This window comes from Ovis canadensis, chromosome 6 (genome assembly GCF_042477335.2).
Source record: "Ovis canadensis isolate MfBH-ARS-UI-01 breed Bighorn chromosome 6, ARS-UI_OviCan_v2, whole genome shotgun sequence".
Lineage (NCBI taxonomy): Eukaryota > Metazoa > Chordata > Mammalia > Artiodactyla > Bovidae > Ovis > Ovis canadensis.
The window spans coordinates 129,924,400-129,942,670 of NC_091250.1; the positions used below are offsets into that span (position 1 = coordinate 129,924,400).

Below are 18,271 nucleotides of genomic sequence, written 5' to 3' on the forward strand. Positions count from 1 at the left end.
CCTGGGCTACAGATGGAAACATGTCTGTCTGGCTCCTAGAGTAGTGAGGGATTTGACCAGGTGCTAAGTCGGAGAGCAGGAATTGTTCGAAGTGTGTAAGTGTAGTCAGAACAGTGCTTCTCAAACCTTAGCCGCATCCGAGCCACCTGGAGGACCTGTTAAACAGAGCTTGCTGGGCTGCGCCCGGGGTTCTGACCCAGTAGGTCTGGATGGGGTTAAGATTTGTATTTCTAGCCAGCTCCCAGGTAGGTGACGCTGCCTCTGGTCCAGCTTCCCACTCTGGGGTCCCCGGCTTTGTAGAGTGTGCTCGTTAGCGTCCGCTGCACTGGGGTGGGAGTCGTGTCCGTCTTACTCCCTGGTCCCAGGGCCTGGGACAGACGTGTGCTGAGGGCCGCACTGTACCCTCTTACTGCCCATGCTTGACTGTCTTTTCTTTTTAGTTGCAAAGGTTTGATTTTTTAAAAAAATAAAGCGTCAGTACAGTACTTTGTAACATAAAGTAAGTTTTCCCTCTGTTCCTCACCAGCTCCTCTTGCCAGAGATGTCCACCTGCTGTCTCCAGTCAGATGTCTTTTGTGTAATCAGATGTACAGACATGTGCCAGATGGGCATGGACGATGGGGCTGATCAGTAGCAAGTGAACCCTAGCTGGGTGCCTGGAGGATTGTCTTACCGTGGGCTGCTTGTTGACAAATGACTGAATGATGCCTGCCCCAAGGGCCAGCCAACCCATGATATCTTGTGGCTTTAGAAGAGATCAGTTCTATAGACCTTGAAGTTGCTAATTAGCTCTTGTCCCTTAAAAAAGCTTTAGCACTATTTGAAGTCATGGAGGGACAGTCCCCTAGTGATGGTGCTCAGGCAAGTGTTTGGACAGAGACTTAGTGGCCGTGTTTGTGACTCACCAGAAAACCTGGTTGCTTCTGCAGAGTGCAGTGTCTGGCCCAGAGGAGGTGCTCAGTTGCTCCAAGGTGCACTTTGCCTGCCTTCTCAGTCCTCAGCGCCCGTGGGTTTTGGGGTCAGCTGAGCCTGTCCTGCTGTGCTGTGCTCTGGGTCTCTGCCAGGCGCTGAGCTGCACGAGTGGGTCTGTATGGGGCCCTGGAAACCTGGTCGATCAGCCTTCCTCCCAGACTGCCCACACCCAGCCTCCTGGGGACTGGCTAGGAGTCAGAGCCCAGCACACCCCCACCGCCTGGCCTTTCCAGCTGGGCCGCTCCACCCAGCCTTCCTTAGCCTTCCAGACTGCATGGAGCGGGCTCCGAAGGGCGCCTGTGGTGCTGCCCGGGACTGCAGCTTGGGCCGGGCAGGAATGTTCCCGGGGGAGCCGCGCGCTCTTGTGGCTAGCCCCTCAGAGCCAGGCGCTTCCCGGAGATGTGATGGCCGTCTCCCCTGCGTTGCTGTTGATGGACAGGTTGGTGGTTGCGATCTTGCCTTTCTTGCTTCTGTAGTTGCAGACCTAACTGGAGCACGTTCCTCCCATGTTAGATAGCTTTTAACGTGATTTAGATCCCCCCTGAAGCCTGCGTGGGGCAGACTTGTTTCCTCGGCTGTTCCTCAGTTTAACATGGGGGTGATCAGCGGGGGTCTGCTGTGTGTACCAGGAGCTCAAGGGCCCGATTTTATATCCGTGCTCCCTGTCCCCCGCCCCTCACCCCTCATCCCGAGGGTTAGCACTGTTTTTAGTGGATTAAATGTTTAGCATCAGCTGCTGCTTGGATAACATTTTTGAAAAAGGAGAGGGACTCCTGGGTACTTTTAACTGTGTGTGGAACTAGGAATTTGAGCCACAGTGCTTGTGGCCATAAGACCTCGGTGTCTCCCTTACTTCCTTTTTCCCACAAGGTAGCTAGAATCTGATCACACGGGAGGTTTGCTCTGCAGACTGCGGCTTTCCCTTGGTGTCTCTCTGACGGTTGAAGTGGGCCAGCCTCTTCCCCTCATGCTTTCAGAGCAGAGCCGAGGCCCGGTGTGTGTCTGTGCAGCTGTGGAGCATGTCAGTCGTGGAGGGGTGGGAATCTGGAAGAAACGCATGGAGATGGACTTCCGAGGAGTCCGTGGAGCTTTTCCCCTTCTCTGCTGTTGATGAGTGTCAGGGTTTAGATGTCTCTCAAGTGAAGTTTTGACCTCACTGAGCCTGTGTGAGGTTATGCTGTCTGTATTGTAGTAACGATGGCACCATTCCCGTAGTGTTGTTTCACACATAAAATGCAGGAGAAGTGCCTGCTGCCGGAGCCTGACAGGTGGTCTGTGACTCAGGAGACGCTGAAGGAGATACCCAGCTAGGCCAGGCAGTCCTTGGGGGAGCTGAACACTGCCTGTTTCTGCTGGTTTCCGGTTGCTGTGGAATCAGAAGTCGCCAGCAGTTTGTCACTGAGACCGGAGTGAGAGAGCGGGAACCCCCAAGTAATTACTGAATCACAGCCAGGAGTTCAAATGTACGGCCTCTCAAAGGAGGAAGACATCGGAGGTCTATTTCTCAAGACTCTGAGAAGTTCTGAGACACCCTGGGGAGTGTGGGTGGCTTGTGGAACCTGCTCCACCGGGTTGGCGAGGACTGTCCTCCCGTCCCAGCCCTCCTCCACCCTCTGGGACGGCCTCATTCCGTCTCTCCCTGGGCAGGACTCCTCGCCCTCTCCCAGTCCCGGCTGCTTGGTTTTAAATGGACAGGAGTAACTCTCCGATAATCTTTATGAAAATTCCCTGTAAAAGCACACGTTTGATGAGTTTGAGTCTTTTCCTGTGGGCCAGGAACCGTTCTAGACACTGGAGGCATCACAGTAAATGGAAGAGACTGTGTTCGTGCTCACGGACTCTGCCCGCTGATGACGAAGACAAACACAGCCGCAGTGATAGCGTCTAGGAATGTATCCTCGTGCCCGCGTGTGGCTCAGCTCACACGCGGCACGTTGACACCCGCGAGGCCAGGGACCCAGATTGAGCGGCTCGCAGGCCTCTTGTCAGCGAGCATTCTTGCTTGCTCCTCAGATTGCCTTCTTTTGTCTTCAGTAACTCGGGAAAGTTAACTCGGGGCGGGTGGAGGGGAAGGTAACAACAGCCTCAGCCTCACCACCTGTGAAGATAGCCTTGCAACCTTTGTATTGGCCCTTGGCTCTGTAATCACTCAGCTAAAAGCAGAGATGTGGGATGTTGGATTGTGCCGGAGTTTGGTGACCTGTGAGCTCGAGTGGCCGCTGCGTCCCTCGTCCCAGGGTTCAGAAGCATATAAAGCTGGGTTTGTGACGTGTTAGGGACGCCTGACGTCAGGACCTCTCCAGTTCAGTTCAGTCACTGAGTCGTGTCTGACTCTTTGCGACCCCATGGACGGCAGCCCACCAGGATCCTCCATCCATGGGAGTTTCCAGGCAAGAGTACTGGAGTGGGGTGCCATTGAGGGACTCAGTTCACTTCAGTTCAGTCGCTCAGTCTTGTCCGATTCTCTGCGACCCCATGAACCGCAGCACGCCAGGCCTCCCTGTCCATCACCAGCTCCTGGAGTTCACTCAGACTCACGTCCATCGAGTCAGGGATGCCATCCAGCCATCTCATCCTCTGTCGTCCCCTTCTCCTCCTGCCCCCAATCCCTCCCAGCATCAGAGTCTTTTCAGATGAGTCAGGACGACTTTGTGTTCCTAATTAGTTTTTTTTCCCCTTGAAGAGCATGCCCCAAAGTGTATGACCTTCGAGGCTCCCCAGATGCAGCTCTGCCCTTGCAGATGGGCGGCGGGAGGAGGGGTGAGGGGTGAGGCCCTGGAGGCCCTGCTCAGCTTGGGCTCGCGCTCGCGCAGGAGCCAGGCCCGGTGCGGCCTGGTCCTTGGTCTCTGTCTCCGCCTTTTCATCTTTCACATTCCTCACTACCCCACGCCCTTGCAGCTTCTGGGCTCTGGTGGGAAAAGCGTGGAGGTGGGACCAGAACGTGCCTGCCGCGCCCTGGTGACCGCTCGCTGGCTCTGTGTGCCTCTGCAGGGCAGCAGGCAGCCAGGCTTCCTTCGTATCGCGGGGCAGCCTCCACCTGAGTGCCGGCTCTGGCCTGGCTGTGAGCCCCCAGTGGGCGGCCTCAGGGACTTACCTCGCTCTGAGGCCATTTTTCTTGGACACCATCATTGTTTCTGGCTCGCTGGCTTGGCCTCTGAAGCCCAGGGACCCGTGCCCTTCCAGGTGCGGCCCTCCAGGCTGCCCTGCTTGAGGGTCCTCTCAGGACCCGCTCTAAAGGCGCAGAAGGCACAGTGATCTGCTTAAGTACCTGAATAAACATCTATTTTCCTTCTTCCAAGAGGCTTTTTGTTTGTATATCAGTCGCGCAGCCACGGAACATTTTCATTTTCTCTTCAGCTTTTTTGCTTCAGACACTTCCGCCTAACACAGCAGGTGCTCTGTGAACTCAGTGCGTAATGCTGCTAGCTGCATGGAGAGAAACCAGCCACTCTCTGGAGTTGGATGAGGGCTTTCTGATTTGAAGGATGGGGTGAGAACAGTGCAGAAGCCGTTCATTTTTTTATTGGCAGGAGTTCCTTGTTTAGCAGCGACTTTTTTATTTCTTTTTAACTTTTTTCAATGGGCGATGCATTTGCACGGCTCAGAATTCAAAGAGCCCAGGAGAGTATGTGATGAAAACTTCCCATTCTGCCCTGTGCCTTTTGCCCCCAGCAGCCCGTCCCGGAAGCAGTGGCGACGCTGGTCGGTCGGTGTCTTCTAGGGCTGGGCTGTGCGTGTCAGGCAGGTGTACATGCAGGCGTTGACGCGGTGTGCCTTACGATGATCTGTGATGTACCTTGCTTTTTTTCCTTTAAGAATGGACACTTCACCGTCTTTCAGAAAGTGCCCCCTGACCCTTTAAGGCTGCGTATGCATAGATCACGAGCCCTTGGGTCGCTTCAGTCTTTCTGGGACACTTGAAAGAAGGTGTTACTTAGCCAGTGTATTGTCTCAGCGTGATCCTGTGCACACTCCTAGTGCTCAGTGGCCACGTGTGTGGCGGGTGGCCCCAGCGCAGGGCCACACGTCTTGTCAGAAGGGGAGGGCCGTCAGGCCTCGGGGTGTCATTTCCCCACGCTCGCGCGGCTGCCTTTTGCCGCTTCGGATGTTGGCCTCCCCTGTGCCTCCTGCCGACAGGGGCCGCTGGACGAGCCTTTGACCGTGAGGACCCCGGTGACTCAGAGTGTAGAGGAGGCCGAGAAAGGGAAAGCTGTGCCTGAATCTGTGCGGGCTCCATCCTGACCTCTCCTGGTGAGGACTGGGGTCCCACAGGTCCAGCCCGTCCCAGGTAAATGTCAGTGAGCGGCCTCGTTGCTGCGTCTGACGGTGCTGGTCTCTTGCGGCCTGGCATCTGCCGGGCCTGTGCGTCCAGCCTCACGGGGGACCTCGCAGACTTGACACACTGGTTTATGTTTTTTAAGAACATCTTACTTTGCATTGGGGTATAGCCGGTTAACTATGTCGTGATAGTTTCAGATGAACAGCTAAGGGACAGCCACACATAAGCAGGTATCCATTCTCCTGGAACTCCCTTCCCATCCAGGCTGCCACGTGGAGCAGAGTTCCCTGTGCTTACAGTGGGTCCTTGTTGGTGATCCATTTTAAATACAGCAGAGTGTACATGTCCATCCCCTCCTCCCGGCAACCATAAGCTCGTCCCCTGAGTCTGGGCACACCATTATTGTCAGCGGGACTTGGCCGTTGGTGTCCTGTATCTTGTCCTCTGAGTTGTGCCTATTGAGACAAGAATAAATGTTTTGCCAGCCATGGATAAATGCCGCGGGAGACCCTGGCTCCTTTTTCTTGCCTTTGGCCTTCTTGCCCCCTCAGGCTTTGAGGGTGATGCTCTTCCCTTGTAGCTGGATGTGGCTCACCTGCTGACAGACTCTAAGGTGTGTTTCCTGAGGCTCTTCAGCTTTATTGGAAAGTGGACCTGACGTGCGTCAGCCATAGGCCTCTGGTGGGGCCGCGCCCCCTGGGTCACCTTCCCTCAGCTGCCAGCCTTGACGCCCGCCTCCGGGGGCAGAGCACTGGCTTGGAGAGGCGGGTGGAGCAGGGGGACCATGGCTGCCTGCTTGGTCCCCCGTGGGCTTTCTGGGGCCCATGCACGTGCCGGTCCTGTGTGCAGCCCGTGAGGCCCAGCGCCTCCCCATGAGGCCGACCCTCCTGGCCTCGTCATGAGCGCTTTGAGGGTGGGGGGTTTAGTTGGCAAGTCGTGTCTGACCCTTGCGATCTGATGCCGTGCTCCGCTGTCCATGGGATTTCCCAGACAAGCGTACTGCAGTGGGTAGCCATTTCCTTCTCCAGGGGATCTTCCCGATCCAGGGATCGAACCTGGGTTCCCTGCCTTGCAGGTGGACTCTGCCATCTGAGCCGGTGGAGGGAACAGCCAGTGTGTGAGTGCCACGAGCCCAGGGGAGTTGTGGAAGGGGTCGGGACGGGGCCGCAGGTCCACCTGCGCTCTCCAGAGAGGGCCCTGGGCTCTGGGAGGGATGGCTGTTGGAGTTCAGCAGGGGCCCAGGGCTCGCGGGTCTTGGAGCTGCACCTCAGGGACCACTGAGGCACAGGTGGGGCGACCGGCCCTGGAAGCCCCGGGGCGGAGGGGCAGTGGGGCGAGACCAGAGTTGAGGAGGAGAGCCTGGCGGTCTCTGAGCACGGAGGGCTGCCTCTCCCTGCCGCGCAGCGCAGTGGAGGCCTGCAGCAGCACCAGCCGTGGGACTGAGGCCTCGGGGGTACAGAGCAGCACCCCCAGCCCCCCGCCTCCGGGGGCAGTGCTGCCAAGGCCCCCACGCCGCAGCCGGCCTCGGGGCAGGCGAGTCCTCTCTCCCCAGGGTCTCCTAGGGTCTTCAGGTGCGTCCCCACGGCCACCACAGCCCTCGCCCTCCAGCCTTGAGGGAGGGGCTCGGGGGAGTTTGGTTGTGCCCACCACGTGTGTGTGTCAGACTGTGTGTGTTGGGTATGTTGGGTGTGTTGAGTGTGTGTGGTGTCTTGAGTGTGTGTGTGTGGTGTGTTGGGGGTGTGTGTGTGTGGTCTTGGGTATGCTGAGTGTGTGTGGTTTGTTGGGTGTGTGTGGTGTGTTGGGTGTGTTGTGTGTGGTGTGTTGGGTGTGTTAAGTGTGTGTGGTGTGTTGAGTGTGTGTGGTGTGTGTTGTGTGTGTGTGGTTTGTTGGGTGTGTGTGGTGTGTTGGGTGTGTTGTGTGTGTGGTGTGTTGGGTGTGTTAAGTGTGTTTGGTGTCTTGAGTGTGTGTGGTGTGTTGAGTGTGTGTGTGTGTAGTCTTGGGTGTGTTGAGTGTGTGTGGTTTGTTGGGTATGTGTGGTGTGTTGGGTGTGTTGTGTGTGTGGTGTGTTGGGTGTGTTAAGTGTGTATGTTGTGTTGTGTGTGTGTTGTGTGTGTGTTGTGTTGTGTGTGTGGTGTATTGAGTGTGTGTGTGTGGTGTGTTGGGTGTGTGTGGTGTGTTGGGTGTGTGTGGTGTGTTGGGTGTGTATGTGGTATGTTGTGTTGGCTGTGTTTGTGTGTGGTGTGTTGAGTGTGTGTGTGTGGTATGTTGGGGGGTGTATGTGTGGTGTGTTGGGTATGTTGAGTGTGTGTGGTATGTTGGGTGTGTGTGTGGTGTGTTGGGGGGTGTGTGTGGTGTGTTGGGTTGTGCTGTGTGTGTGTGGTGTGTTGAGTGTGTGTGGTGTGTTGAGTGTGTGTGGTGTGTTGAGTGTGTGTGGTATGTTGGGTGTGTGGTGTGTGTTGTGTTGAGTGTGTGTGTTGTGTGTGTGTGGTAAGTTGGGTGTGTGTGGTGTGTTCAGTGTGTGTGGTGTGTTGAGTGTGTGTGTGGTGTTTTGGGGGTGTGTTGTGTGTGTTGTGTGTGTGTGATATGTTGAGTGTGTGTGTGGTGTGTTGGGAGTGTGTGTGTGGTGTGTTGGGTGTGTGTATGGTATGTTGGGTGTGTTGAGTGTGTGTGTGGTGTGTGTTGTGTGTGTGTGGTAAGTTGGGTGTGTGTGTGTGATGTGTTGAGTGTGTGTGGTGTGTTGGGTGTGTGTGTGTTGTGTGTGTGGTAAGTTGGGGGTGTGTGTGTGTGTTGGTTGTGTGTGCGCGTGTGTGGTGTGTGTGTGTGGTGTGTTGAGTATGTGTGTGGTAAGTTGGGTGTGTGTGTGGTGTGTTGGTTGTGTGTGCGTGTGTGGTGTGTGGGTGTGATGTGTTGAGTGTGTGTGGTGTGTTGAGTGTTTGTGTGTGCGTGTGTGGTCTGTGTGTGATGTGTTGAGTGTGTGTGGTGTGTTGGGTATGTGTGGTGTGTTGGGTGTGTGTGTGGTGTGTGTGTGTGGTAAGTTGGGTGTGTGTGTGTGGTGTGTTGGTTGTGTGTGCGTGTGTGGTGTGTGTGTGTGATGTGTTGAGTGTGTGTGGTGTGTTGAGTGTGTGTGTGTGTTGTGTGGTGTGTGTGTGTGGTAAGTTGGGTGTGTGTGTGTGGTGTGTTGGTTGTGTGTGCATGTGTGGTATGTGTGTGTGATGTGTTGAGTATGTGTGTGTGTGGTGTGTTGAGTGGTGTGTGTGTGTGATGTGTTGAGTGTGTGTGGTGTGTTGAGTGTGTGTGTGTGCAGGGGCCCATGCTGGTGTGCCTGCGTGTGCGGGTCCTAGGGGGCTGTGGACAGTCTTGTCATGGAGACCGCCGTCGCGCCCTGTGGACTGGAGATGGCGCAGCCTTGGGTCCCTGTCAGCCCTGGTGGTGTCGTTCCCTTCAGTGCAGGGACGCGTCCCCTCCGTTTCCCTGTTTCTGCTCTGCAGTCAGAGACTGCGGGGAGGCCAGCGGCGGAGGTCCCGGTGCTGCCGGCGGAGGACGCGCTCGATTCCCTGCAGCGGGGCTCCTGCCCTCCCGCCCAGGGCCCTTCCCTGGGGCGGCCAGTCCTCCTCGCCGCCTCGAGCCCTCAGCACCCCTGCTGGCGGCCTCCCTTGGGAGTCGGGCTGCGTGTCCTGCTCGGCCGCCCCTCCCCTGACTGCCAGCCCCCCCTTCCAGGAGGCCCTGGGGGCCCCTCCCCTGCTCAGAGGTTTCCTCTGTCTCATCCTCAGTCCTGAGCTCCGATTTGTCCAGATTGTCTCTGTCGCCTTGAGCCTACATGGGGGCCCGTCTGTGGGCCCCACCCTTGGAGGTGGCCGGCTCCCCCTGGCCTTGGCTGGGCCCCAGCCTGCCCCCTCCTCTTATGTACTTGTCCCCTTGAGGACACACGTGATGGAAGGACCACTGCCTTTTCCAGCGGCAGGTGCACGCTCTCAGCCTCTGGGACCCAGGCATGGGCTACACCGTGGTCACAGAGCTCGCCTGGGGACACCCCCAGGGATCCAGACACGGCTTCCTTCCAGGCCCTGTTGGACTGGCAGGAGCAGCCCCACGTGTGGGCGTCTCCGAGGGTGTCTCTCAGCCCCATGCTAGGACCGCAGCACAGGGGCTGAAGGCACAGGTTGGCCTGGGGGCTCGCCCTGCCCCTGGCCCCCGGAGTGGGTCCTGTGATGGGCAGAGGTGCACCCTTGGCTCCATCTGGCTCCTGGGCCCAGCAGCCAGCTCCACACCAGTCTCCCCATGACTGTGGCCTGAAAGGGCAGCAGAGGGCGGGAGCTGGCTGGGCTCCCTGCTCCCCGTGCTGGCGCCGGAGCTGCAGGTGACACGCAGCTGAAGCTCAGAGGGAGTCCTTTCTGCTCAGAGCTCCTCGGTACTTGTGGTGACCTCAGCATCACAAAAAATAATACAACCAAAGATACAGTTTACAGACCCTTCAAAAATCATGGCCTGTAATGTATAGCCTAAGCTCTTATGCTGAAAATAATTATGCAACTCTGATTTTTTGTTTGTTTGTTTTTGGCCTCTCCAGGTGGCATGTGGGATCTTTGTTCCCCAACCAGGGATGGGACCCATGCCCCGGCACTGAAAGTGCAGAGTTGTAACCTCTGGACCGCCAGGGAGATGTCCCACCACTTTGAGTTTTGATAAGCTTTATCTGCACTCTGTGTGGACAGTATGTAGCCTTAGCAGTGGACAGAGAAACCAAGGTTTCTGTTGCTCTTGGTTCACTTCCTGTCAGCCGTCTTCAGTGCCTAGCACGGCGATTGACACTCAGCCTCCTGGGTCACAAAGCCCACAGTTCCTTTGCATTTCCCCATGTCCAGTGGCCTCTGAGTGGTTCTCTGCTGTTACCCCCCCCCACACCCTTAGCGACTCCCGTCCCTGCAGTCCGGTCAGGGTCCTTGGGAAGGCGGGCCTCTCGTCCCTGGCCCTCTCCTTTCCGGGTGCCTTTGATTTTCTCACCTTTGTCCCTTGGCACCCAGTTCTCTTCCCCAGAGGCACCTCCTCTCTTTAGCAAAATGTAAGCCCTTAGAACCCAAGCTCTGAATGCCCAAATTCTTAGAACCCTTCTGGGTGCCAAAGGATTCGGCCTGGTTTTAAATGTGGGCCTGGATTATCAAACAGGTTGGGCCTGGAGACACCTCAAACTTCATTTCTTACAAATATAAATAGACATTGCCTTGGGGATATGAAACCAACTTCTGAATAGGTTCCATTATAAACCACAAGAGAAAAGCAAGGAAGAATACAAAGAACCTTTTTTGAAAGTTTTTGTAACATTTGGGGGATATAATTTTAAATTTAGAGAGACTTTGCAAGAAAAATATAAGGAACTTCCATATATCCTTTACCCCAATTCCCTAGTTGTTTACCTTTCATTCCTGTTGTTTTATTCATTCTGTGAACAAGGCATCTGTTCTACATAAGCGCATGAGAATTTCGGGGAAGCATTAGAAGAGGCCGTTGGAGATATGCCCCTTTGTTGTTGTTCAGTCGCGCAATCACATCGACGCTTTGGGACCACATGGACTGCCGCACGCCAGGCTTCCCTGTCCTTCACTATTTCCTGGAGCTTCTCAGACTCATGTCCATTGAGTTGGTGATGCCATCCAACCATTTCATCCTCTGTTGTCCTCTTCTCCTGCCCTCAATCTTTTTCAGCATCAGGGTCTTTTCCAATGAGTCAGTTCTTCGTATCAGTTGGCCAGAGTATTGGAGCGTCAGCTTCAACATCAATCTTTCCAATGAATAATCAGGGTTGATTTCCTTAGGATTGACTGGTTTGATCTCCTTGCAGTCCAAGGGATTCAAGAGTCTTCTCCAACACCACAGTTCAAAAACATCAGTTCTTCAGCCCTCAGCCTTCTTTATGATCCAACTCTCACATCCATACATGACTACTGGAAAAACCATTGCTTTAACTGTATGGACCTTTGTCGGCAAAGTAGTATCTCTGCTTTTTAATATACTGTTTAAGTTTGTCATAGCTTTTCTTCTAAGGAGCAAGCGTCTTTTTAATTTCATGGCTGCAGTCACCGCCTGCAATGATTTTGGAGCCCAAGAAAATAAAGTCAGTCACTGCTTCCAGTTTCCCCATCTATTTGCCATGAAGTGATGGGACCAGATGCCATGATCTCATTTTTTTTGAATGTTGAGTTTTAAGCCAGCTTTTTCATTCTCCTTTCACCTTCATCAAGAGGTTCTTTAGTTCTTCTTCACTTTGTGCCATTAGAGTGGTGTTGTCTGCATATCTGAGGTTATTGAGATTTTTCCCAGCAATCTTGATTCCAGCTTGTGCTTCATCCAGCCCAGCATTTCGCATGATGTACTCTGCATACAAGTTAAATAAGCAAGGTCACAATGTACAGCATTGTTGTTTTTCTTTCCCAATTTGGAACCAGTTCATTGTTCCATGTAAGATTCTAGCTATTGCTTCTTGACCTGCATACAGGATTCTTAGGAGGCAGGTAAGGTGGTCTGGTATTCCCATCTCTTTAAGAATTTTCCACAGTTTGCTGTGATCCACAGAGTCAAAGGCTTTAGCATAGTCAAGGAAGCAGATGTTTTTTTATCAAATTCTCTTGCTTTCTGTATGATCCAACGGAAAGTATACCAGAAGGGCATTCTCTTCCGTAACCATAGCAGTTAGCAAGACCAGGAAATGTAATATTACCCCAGGGGTATTCTGTTCTGTCATCTGTGTTCACATTGCGCCAGCTGTCCCGGTAGTCTTCTTTATACCTTTTTGGCCCGTGGTCCGGGATGTGGTACAGGGTCCACCTGCTGCTGCTGCTGTTCAGTTGCTGAGTTGTGTCTGATTCCTTGCGACCCTGTGGACTGCAGCACTCCAGGCTTCCCTGTCCTTCAGTGTCTCCTGGAGTTTGCTCACACTCACGTTCCTTGAGTCCATCTCATCCTCTGTCTCCTCCTCCTCCTCCTCCTGCCTTTAATTGTCAGGTCTGTGTGTGTGCTGTGGTGAGTCGCTTCACGTCCTGCCAGATTCTCTGCAACCCTATAGACTGTAGCCCACCAGGCTCCTCTGTCCGTGGGACAATCGAGGCAAGAACACCGGCATGGGTTGCCGTGCCCTCCTCCAGAGGTCTGCCCACCCAGGGGCAGCACCCGTGTCGCTCACGTGAACTGCACTGGCAGGTGGTTCTTTACCGCTAGCACCGCCCGGGAAGCCCCCAGGTCTCTTTAGCCTCCTTTTAATCTGTAACAGTTCTTTAGTCTTTCTTTGTCAGTTGAGAAAAATGTACCACCTAAAAGCTGAGAATTCTGTTTTATTAGGTGGCCTTACTGAGGACTAAGCCTGGGAAGGCAGCCTCTCTGATAGCTCTGATGGACTGTTCCAGAGAGATAAGCAAGGAACCTGGGTATAGAGGAGCTTTTGCTGAAGAAAACAAAACCAAAAAACAACGTAGTGGAATATCAAAACATGACCGCTAATCACAAAAAACAGCCAGCTCGCGCTCGTGACTGTAGAGCTCTTCTGTGCATGGGAGGGCGCAGCAGTCTGGGCTGACTGACATCCGTCCTTTGAAATACGTCATTACTACATGGGGCCAGTATCCTGGCTTTCTGCATCTTGAACCCCCTCCCCCCTCAGGGTGCACCGTTAGAGATGGCTACAGTGGCTGATGGCTGGGTGGGAGGCAACATTCTTTGTTTACCAAAATGATAGGCGGTGTTTTTTGTCCACTTGGGACACTGCCATTTTCAGAGTCAGATGTATTGTTTCATCGGCTGTCCCTCTGTTTCGGTGTGTCTGTGTTTCCTCATGGTGATATTCAGGTGATGCGTTTTTTGGCAGCTACGATCAACCTGGTGTGGTGTTCTAAGCATCAGAGGAGGTGACCTGTGCTCTCCATCCTGACGGTGAGGATGCCCACTGTGATCACTTGGCTAGTGAGGTGTCTCTACTGTGAAGTTAATTCATTTTCTTTGTAATTAACTAGTAATTTGTGGGAGATGCTTTCAAACTGTGTAACGATGCTTTTCTTCTTCCAGCTTCCACCTACTAGTTTTAGCATCCACTGACTAAACCGTAAGCCCATCAGGCTTTCTGTGCTTACTGCTGCTGTTTAGTTGCTAAACAGCATGTGCGACTCTCTGCGACCCCGGGACTGTAGCCCGCCAGGCTCCTCTGTCAGTAGGATTTCTCAGGAAAGAATACTTATCTGGGGCATTCTAAGAATTTTCCTTCCACCTTCACTCGTGGATTCATTTTCCTGTTTGTATCCATATCCATTTGGGCTCATGGATTTCTTTTTTTATTGGATGGGTTATAATCCCTTGTTCTCATTATGTATTTTGATGATTGCATTCCAGATTTAGTCAGCAAGAGCCCTTTCAAGCCGGGTACTGTTTCTGTTAAACCTGTTGCAGTATTTCTTTGAGCACCTTCTTTCTAGCACACAAGATGCTTCATGCTTATCTTAAACTTCCCAGTGAGACCTAGAAACCTTTCATTTTCAATGAATGAACCAATGCAGTGCGTTCCAAAACACTTTATTTTGTAGCACCATTGAGAATTTATTTGTTGTTCGGGTTTGTTTACATGTTGTTGGGAGAGAAGATCAGGTGGCTATCTCATGAGTGGCTTTCTTTTTATGATACATGGAGACTTTATAAATAGATACTATAGATTTACCTTATAGATAATTTAAACTAACTTAGAGGTTCAGGACTAAAGCAGCTGTTATCCTTTGAGCACTGATCATGTACCTGTAACTTTAATTCATATAGTGACCCTTGTTAAACATAAGGAAACTGAGTCTCAGAGAGGTTAATGTACAGATCAGAGTCACACAGCTAGTGAGTGACTGAGCCAGGGTTTCAGTGCAGTTTGGTCTGACTTCAAAGCCCACTTTTTCCGGATATGCTTTGTTACGCTGTAATGCATATCCTTACTCTCGATGATAGAACTTGTACATATTTTCATTGAACTACAAAAAGCTTACTTGTTGTGGTTCAAGAGCTTTTCACCTGCTTCATAATTCCGTGTCCACATGAAAATCCAGTCTGCAGAATTAAAGTCTGTGATTCAGCACATTGATCTCTCAGAGGAAAGTCTGCCTGTTTTCACTAGAGTTATTCAGCGGTCCTAGTGTTTCTGTAAGTATCCAGCAATGCCCTAACTCTTTCATTTTCTTATTACAGGAATTTGCTTGCTAGGAAACAGAATGCAAGACTTGACAAACAAAATGACTTGGGATGGAAGTTATTTGGAAAAGTACCGCTCGGAGACAATGCTCAGAGAGATTCAAAGAAGTTGCAAAAGGTATACAAGATACAAAGACGCAGAAATATGGGGTACAGCATCCGTTTATGAGCCTTGCATAAATGCCCATTATTAAGGCTTTGAAATTGGAAATCTTTGTTTTAACTTGCATACTAAGTACCTGCTATTTAACTCTGTCTTCAGAACGTGGGTGACTTCAACTTTTTTCTTACAGCTTGTATGCGCACATGGGAGAGTTAGACGGCTGGGCTTTAGAACTTGATTAAATTTAATCAGTTTTTTCCCAATAAGAGTTACAAATGTGATCAAATTTTTATTAATTGTATTTGATATTAAAGAATTCTCCCTTCCTGATCCCAAGGGCTTTAGCTGTTTCAGTTCAGTTCAGTTCGGTCGCTCAGTCGTGTCCGACTCTCTGCGACCCCATGAATCGCAGCACGCCAGGCCTCCCTGTCCATCACCAACTCCCGGAATCCACCCGCACCCATGTCCATCGAGTCGGTGATGCCATCCAGCCGTCTCATCCTCTGTTGTTCCCTTCTCCTCCTGCCCCCAATCCCTCCCAGCATCAGGGTCTTTTCCAATGAGTCAACTCTTCGCATGAGGTGGCCAAAGTATTGAAGTTTCAGCTTCAGCATCAGTCCTTCCAGTGAACACTCAGGCTGTTTAGAACTTGATTAAATTTAATCAGTTTTTTTCCAATAAGAGTTACAAATGTGATCAAACTTTTTAATTGTGTCTGGTATTAAATAATTCTCCCTTCTTGGGACTTACCCATTCCTGTGCCGCCTAGGAGCAGGGCAGCTGGGGCCTTCGTTACCCAGGCTGCCATGTGACCCCCTTCCCCTCGCTGGTGGAGGCTGCCCACCTGTCCTGGGGGAGAGGGTGGGGTTCAGGGTCAGACCAGGCCTGTGGTGTCTCACCACCGTGGGCTCCTTTGCCCCCCACGGCAGGGAGGGTGCCAGCCCTGGAGGCAGGCGCTCATCCTTCCAGGGAGAGAGCTCAAGCATAGACTCAGCAAGGCCGGGGGCTGTTTGTGGCCTCAGCCGCCCCAACTGTGGCCACTTGCATCTTCTGCTTGGCCCCAAGCCCCAGCCGTCCTGACAGTGGGGTGTTTGCCCAGTGCCGTGGCACCGCCAGTAGCTGGCCCCCAACCCCGCCCGAACCTTGGTTTCTTATCCACTGACACTTGTTCAGTAGACACTTCTCTAAGAGCCAGCCTCGTGCATGGCTCTGGAGTTAGAGAAATGGCACTGCCCCCAGGCTCCAGAGCACTGCTCTGGTGCGCAAAGGATTTCAGGGCAGGGCCACCGAGAGGGAGGCAGGGCCGCCATAGGGAACACCCGCTGGGGTTAAATGAGTCATCATTTGGGTTTCTAGTTCATTTAAAACTTGCGACAACCTCATGAAGAAGTTCGTTGCTGTCTTCGTTTTACCAGAGGAGCCCTGGAGCAGACCGAGCGAGTGCGCAGCTGGAGGGCAGAGGGGCTGGGGGTCGGCCCCGGCCTGCGGCTGCCAGGGCCCTCGCCGCGGCTCTTCCTCTGCAGGACACGCAGGGGGGCAGTTGCCAGGCGGCCCGGGCCCCGGGCTTCGTGCAGTGGGAGCCCAGGGAACAGGGGCGGGCCGTCCTCGTGGTGGGACGTGATGGGCTTGGAGCCTGCCCCTAACCTCGAGGCTGTGGGGAGCCCCCCACCAAGGGTTTTACGCATGCAGGGAATGATGAGGCCCCCTGGCAAGCGTGTGGCACTTGGACTTGTCCCGGTGAGAGAAGGGGGTCTGTCTCAGTGCCCGTGGAAGTCGTGGGACTGCCAAGTCGTGTGGCCCCTCCAAGTATAGACGTGTTAGGTCCGGGGGTGCACTGTGTGGGGCTCTGGCTCAGACCACAGACTGGCTTTGTCCAGATTTCATTCTTTATGTTTCGGCAAATTCATAGTGTTTCGAACGGTGTGTAATGTTCCTTACAGCAGTTGTTGGGACCCAGGAGAATTGCGAAATAAATCAGTGTTGAAATTCATTTTTAGAGACTGTTACATTTTGAATGTGGATTACTTATTGTGTAGGCTGTTAAAATAACACACAATTAAAATGTATATTCACATGCAGAGATCAGCTCTGCCGTTTCTTAGGAAACTCAGTAGCTAAGCTGTTACAGAATTTTTGAAGAAATCTATGCTTTTCTAAAAAGTTATACTTTTTATATACATTTTGCTGCGTAGATGTTCCCGTGGCTCTTAATGCCACTTGCATCATGCTTGAGTTTCTTTGTTATCTTTGTCGTACCCCCCTTTTTTAAAGGCGAATGTGGATTATGTTCTTAGAGGGTTTCTGTGAACTGAAGTGACTAGGTCAGTTAATTCTATAGTAACATGATACTGCAGAGAAGAGGGCCATCTGGCTCTGAGCATCAATAATACAGGATGTAATGGTACCTACATGCCTCATATAGCCCTGCCTCCATCCTGTTTGCTCCAGCTTTGTGTCTGGGCCGCCCATCCCTCACCCTGGGGCCTCCCCCGAGCTGGGAGGAATATCCTGGGCACAGGCCGGAGCTGGCTGCTATCCAAGCCGTCAGTTCTCCCAGCCTCCCCTCCCCAATTCAGAGGGCCCGTCCCTGGGGCCTGAGTGTCCAGACTGGTGATCCCAGATGGTAGCAGTAGCTCTAGTTAGGGCTAAAACATAATTAAGATATTTCAGTTCAGCTCAGTCGTGTCCGACTCTTTGTGACCCTATGAACCGCAGCATGCCAGGCCTCCCTGTCCATCACCAACTCCTGGAGTCACTCAGACTCACGTCCATCGAGTTAGTGATGCCATCCAGCCATCTCATCCTCTGTCGTCCTCTTCTCCTCCTGCCCCCAATCCCTCCCAGCATCAGAGTCTTTTCCAATGAGTTAACTCTTCGCATGAGGTGGCCAAAGTACTGGAGTTTCAGCTTTAGCATCATTCCTTCCAAAGAAATCTCAGGGCTGATCTCCTTCAGAATGGACTGGTTGGATCTCTTTGCAGTCCAAGGGACTCTCAAGAGTCTTCTCCAACACTACAGTTCAAAGGCATCAATTCTTAGGCACTCAGCCTTCTTCACAGTCCAACCCTCACATCCATACATGACCACAGGAAAAACCGTAGCCTTGACTAGACGGACCTTTGTTAGACTCTTAATTCCTTTCCACTTTCTCTTTGGGAATATTTTGTACCTGAGTAGAAGTGGCCTCTTGTGGTGATTTAAAAACATGGACTTTGGAGTCAGACTTGCTGGGTTTGGGTCCCCGCTCTGCCTCACACATGGGCCTCCCGCTGCCTACCCGACAGCTCCCTCTGGAGGTCTGGTAGGCCTTCCCTGATGAACAAGCACCAAAGCTGAACTCTGATTTTCTTTATTTCTGATCTGTCAGACCTGTGCCCTTTGCAGCTTCCCCCGTTTTCGTAGATGACAGCCTGTCTGGTCAGCTTTAGAACTGCTGGACTTCTCTTCCTGACACCGCCCTTCCAGCCTGACAGGTGTTTTGTTTGTCTTTATATGCTGTGGGTGGGGCAAATCTGATGTGCAGTCAGGTTTGAGAAGTAGTGATTTGCTGGAAAATTCTGAACCTCTGCTCCAGTGAATTCGCATGGACAAAGTCTTACTAAAGAGGTGTTCCTGGCGTAGCTGGCAGAGGTGGCTGTGGCGAGTGGTCTCCTAGTTGCTCATGTTTTGGGGAATGGGGAATGGATGCCTTTAGATAAGCTAGTCACGCTCAC

The 18,271-nt window shown here is 52.6% G+C and overlaps 1 protein-coding gene across 5 annotated transcripts in view; it reads left to right on the top strand.

Annotated features, from left to right (window-relative positions):
* TBC1D14 (TBC1 domain family member 14) overlaps positions 1–18,271 on the top strand; it is a 117,648-nt gene that overhangs the window by 39,010 nt on the left and 60,367 nt on the right. For 4 of the 5 annotated variants that reach the window (XM_069594786.1, XM_069594787.1, XM_069594788.1 and 1 more), the window contains one exon: positions 14,453–14,573. In XM_069594786.1, coding sequence (XP_069450887.1) covers positions 14,453–14,573 — 121 coding nt within the window. Of the gene's footprint in view, positions 1–13,103; positions 13,169–14,452; positions 14,574–18,271 lie in introns of those variants that run through there. The other variant, XM_069594792.1, reaches the window with a different exon arrangement.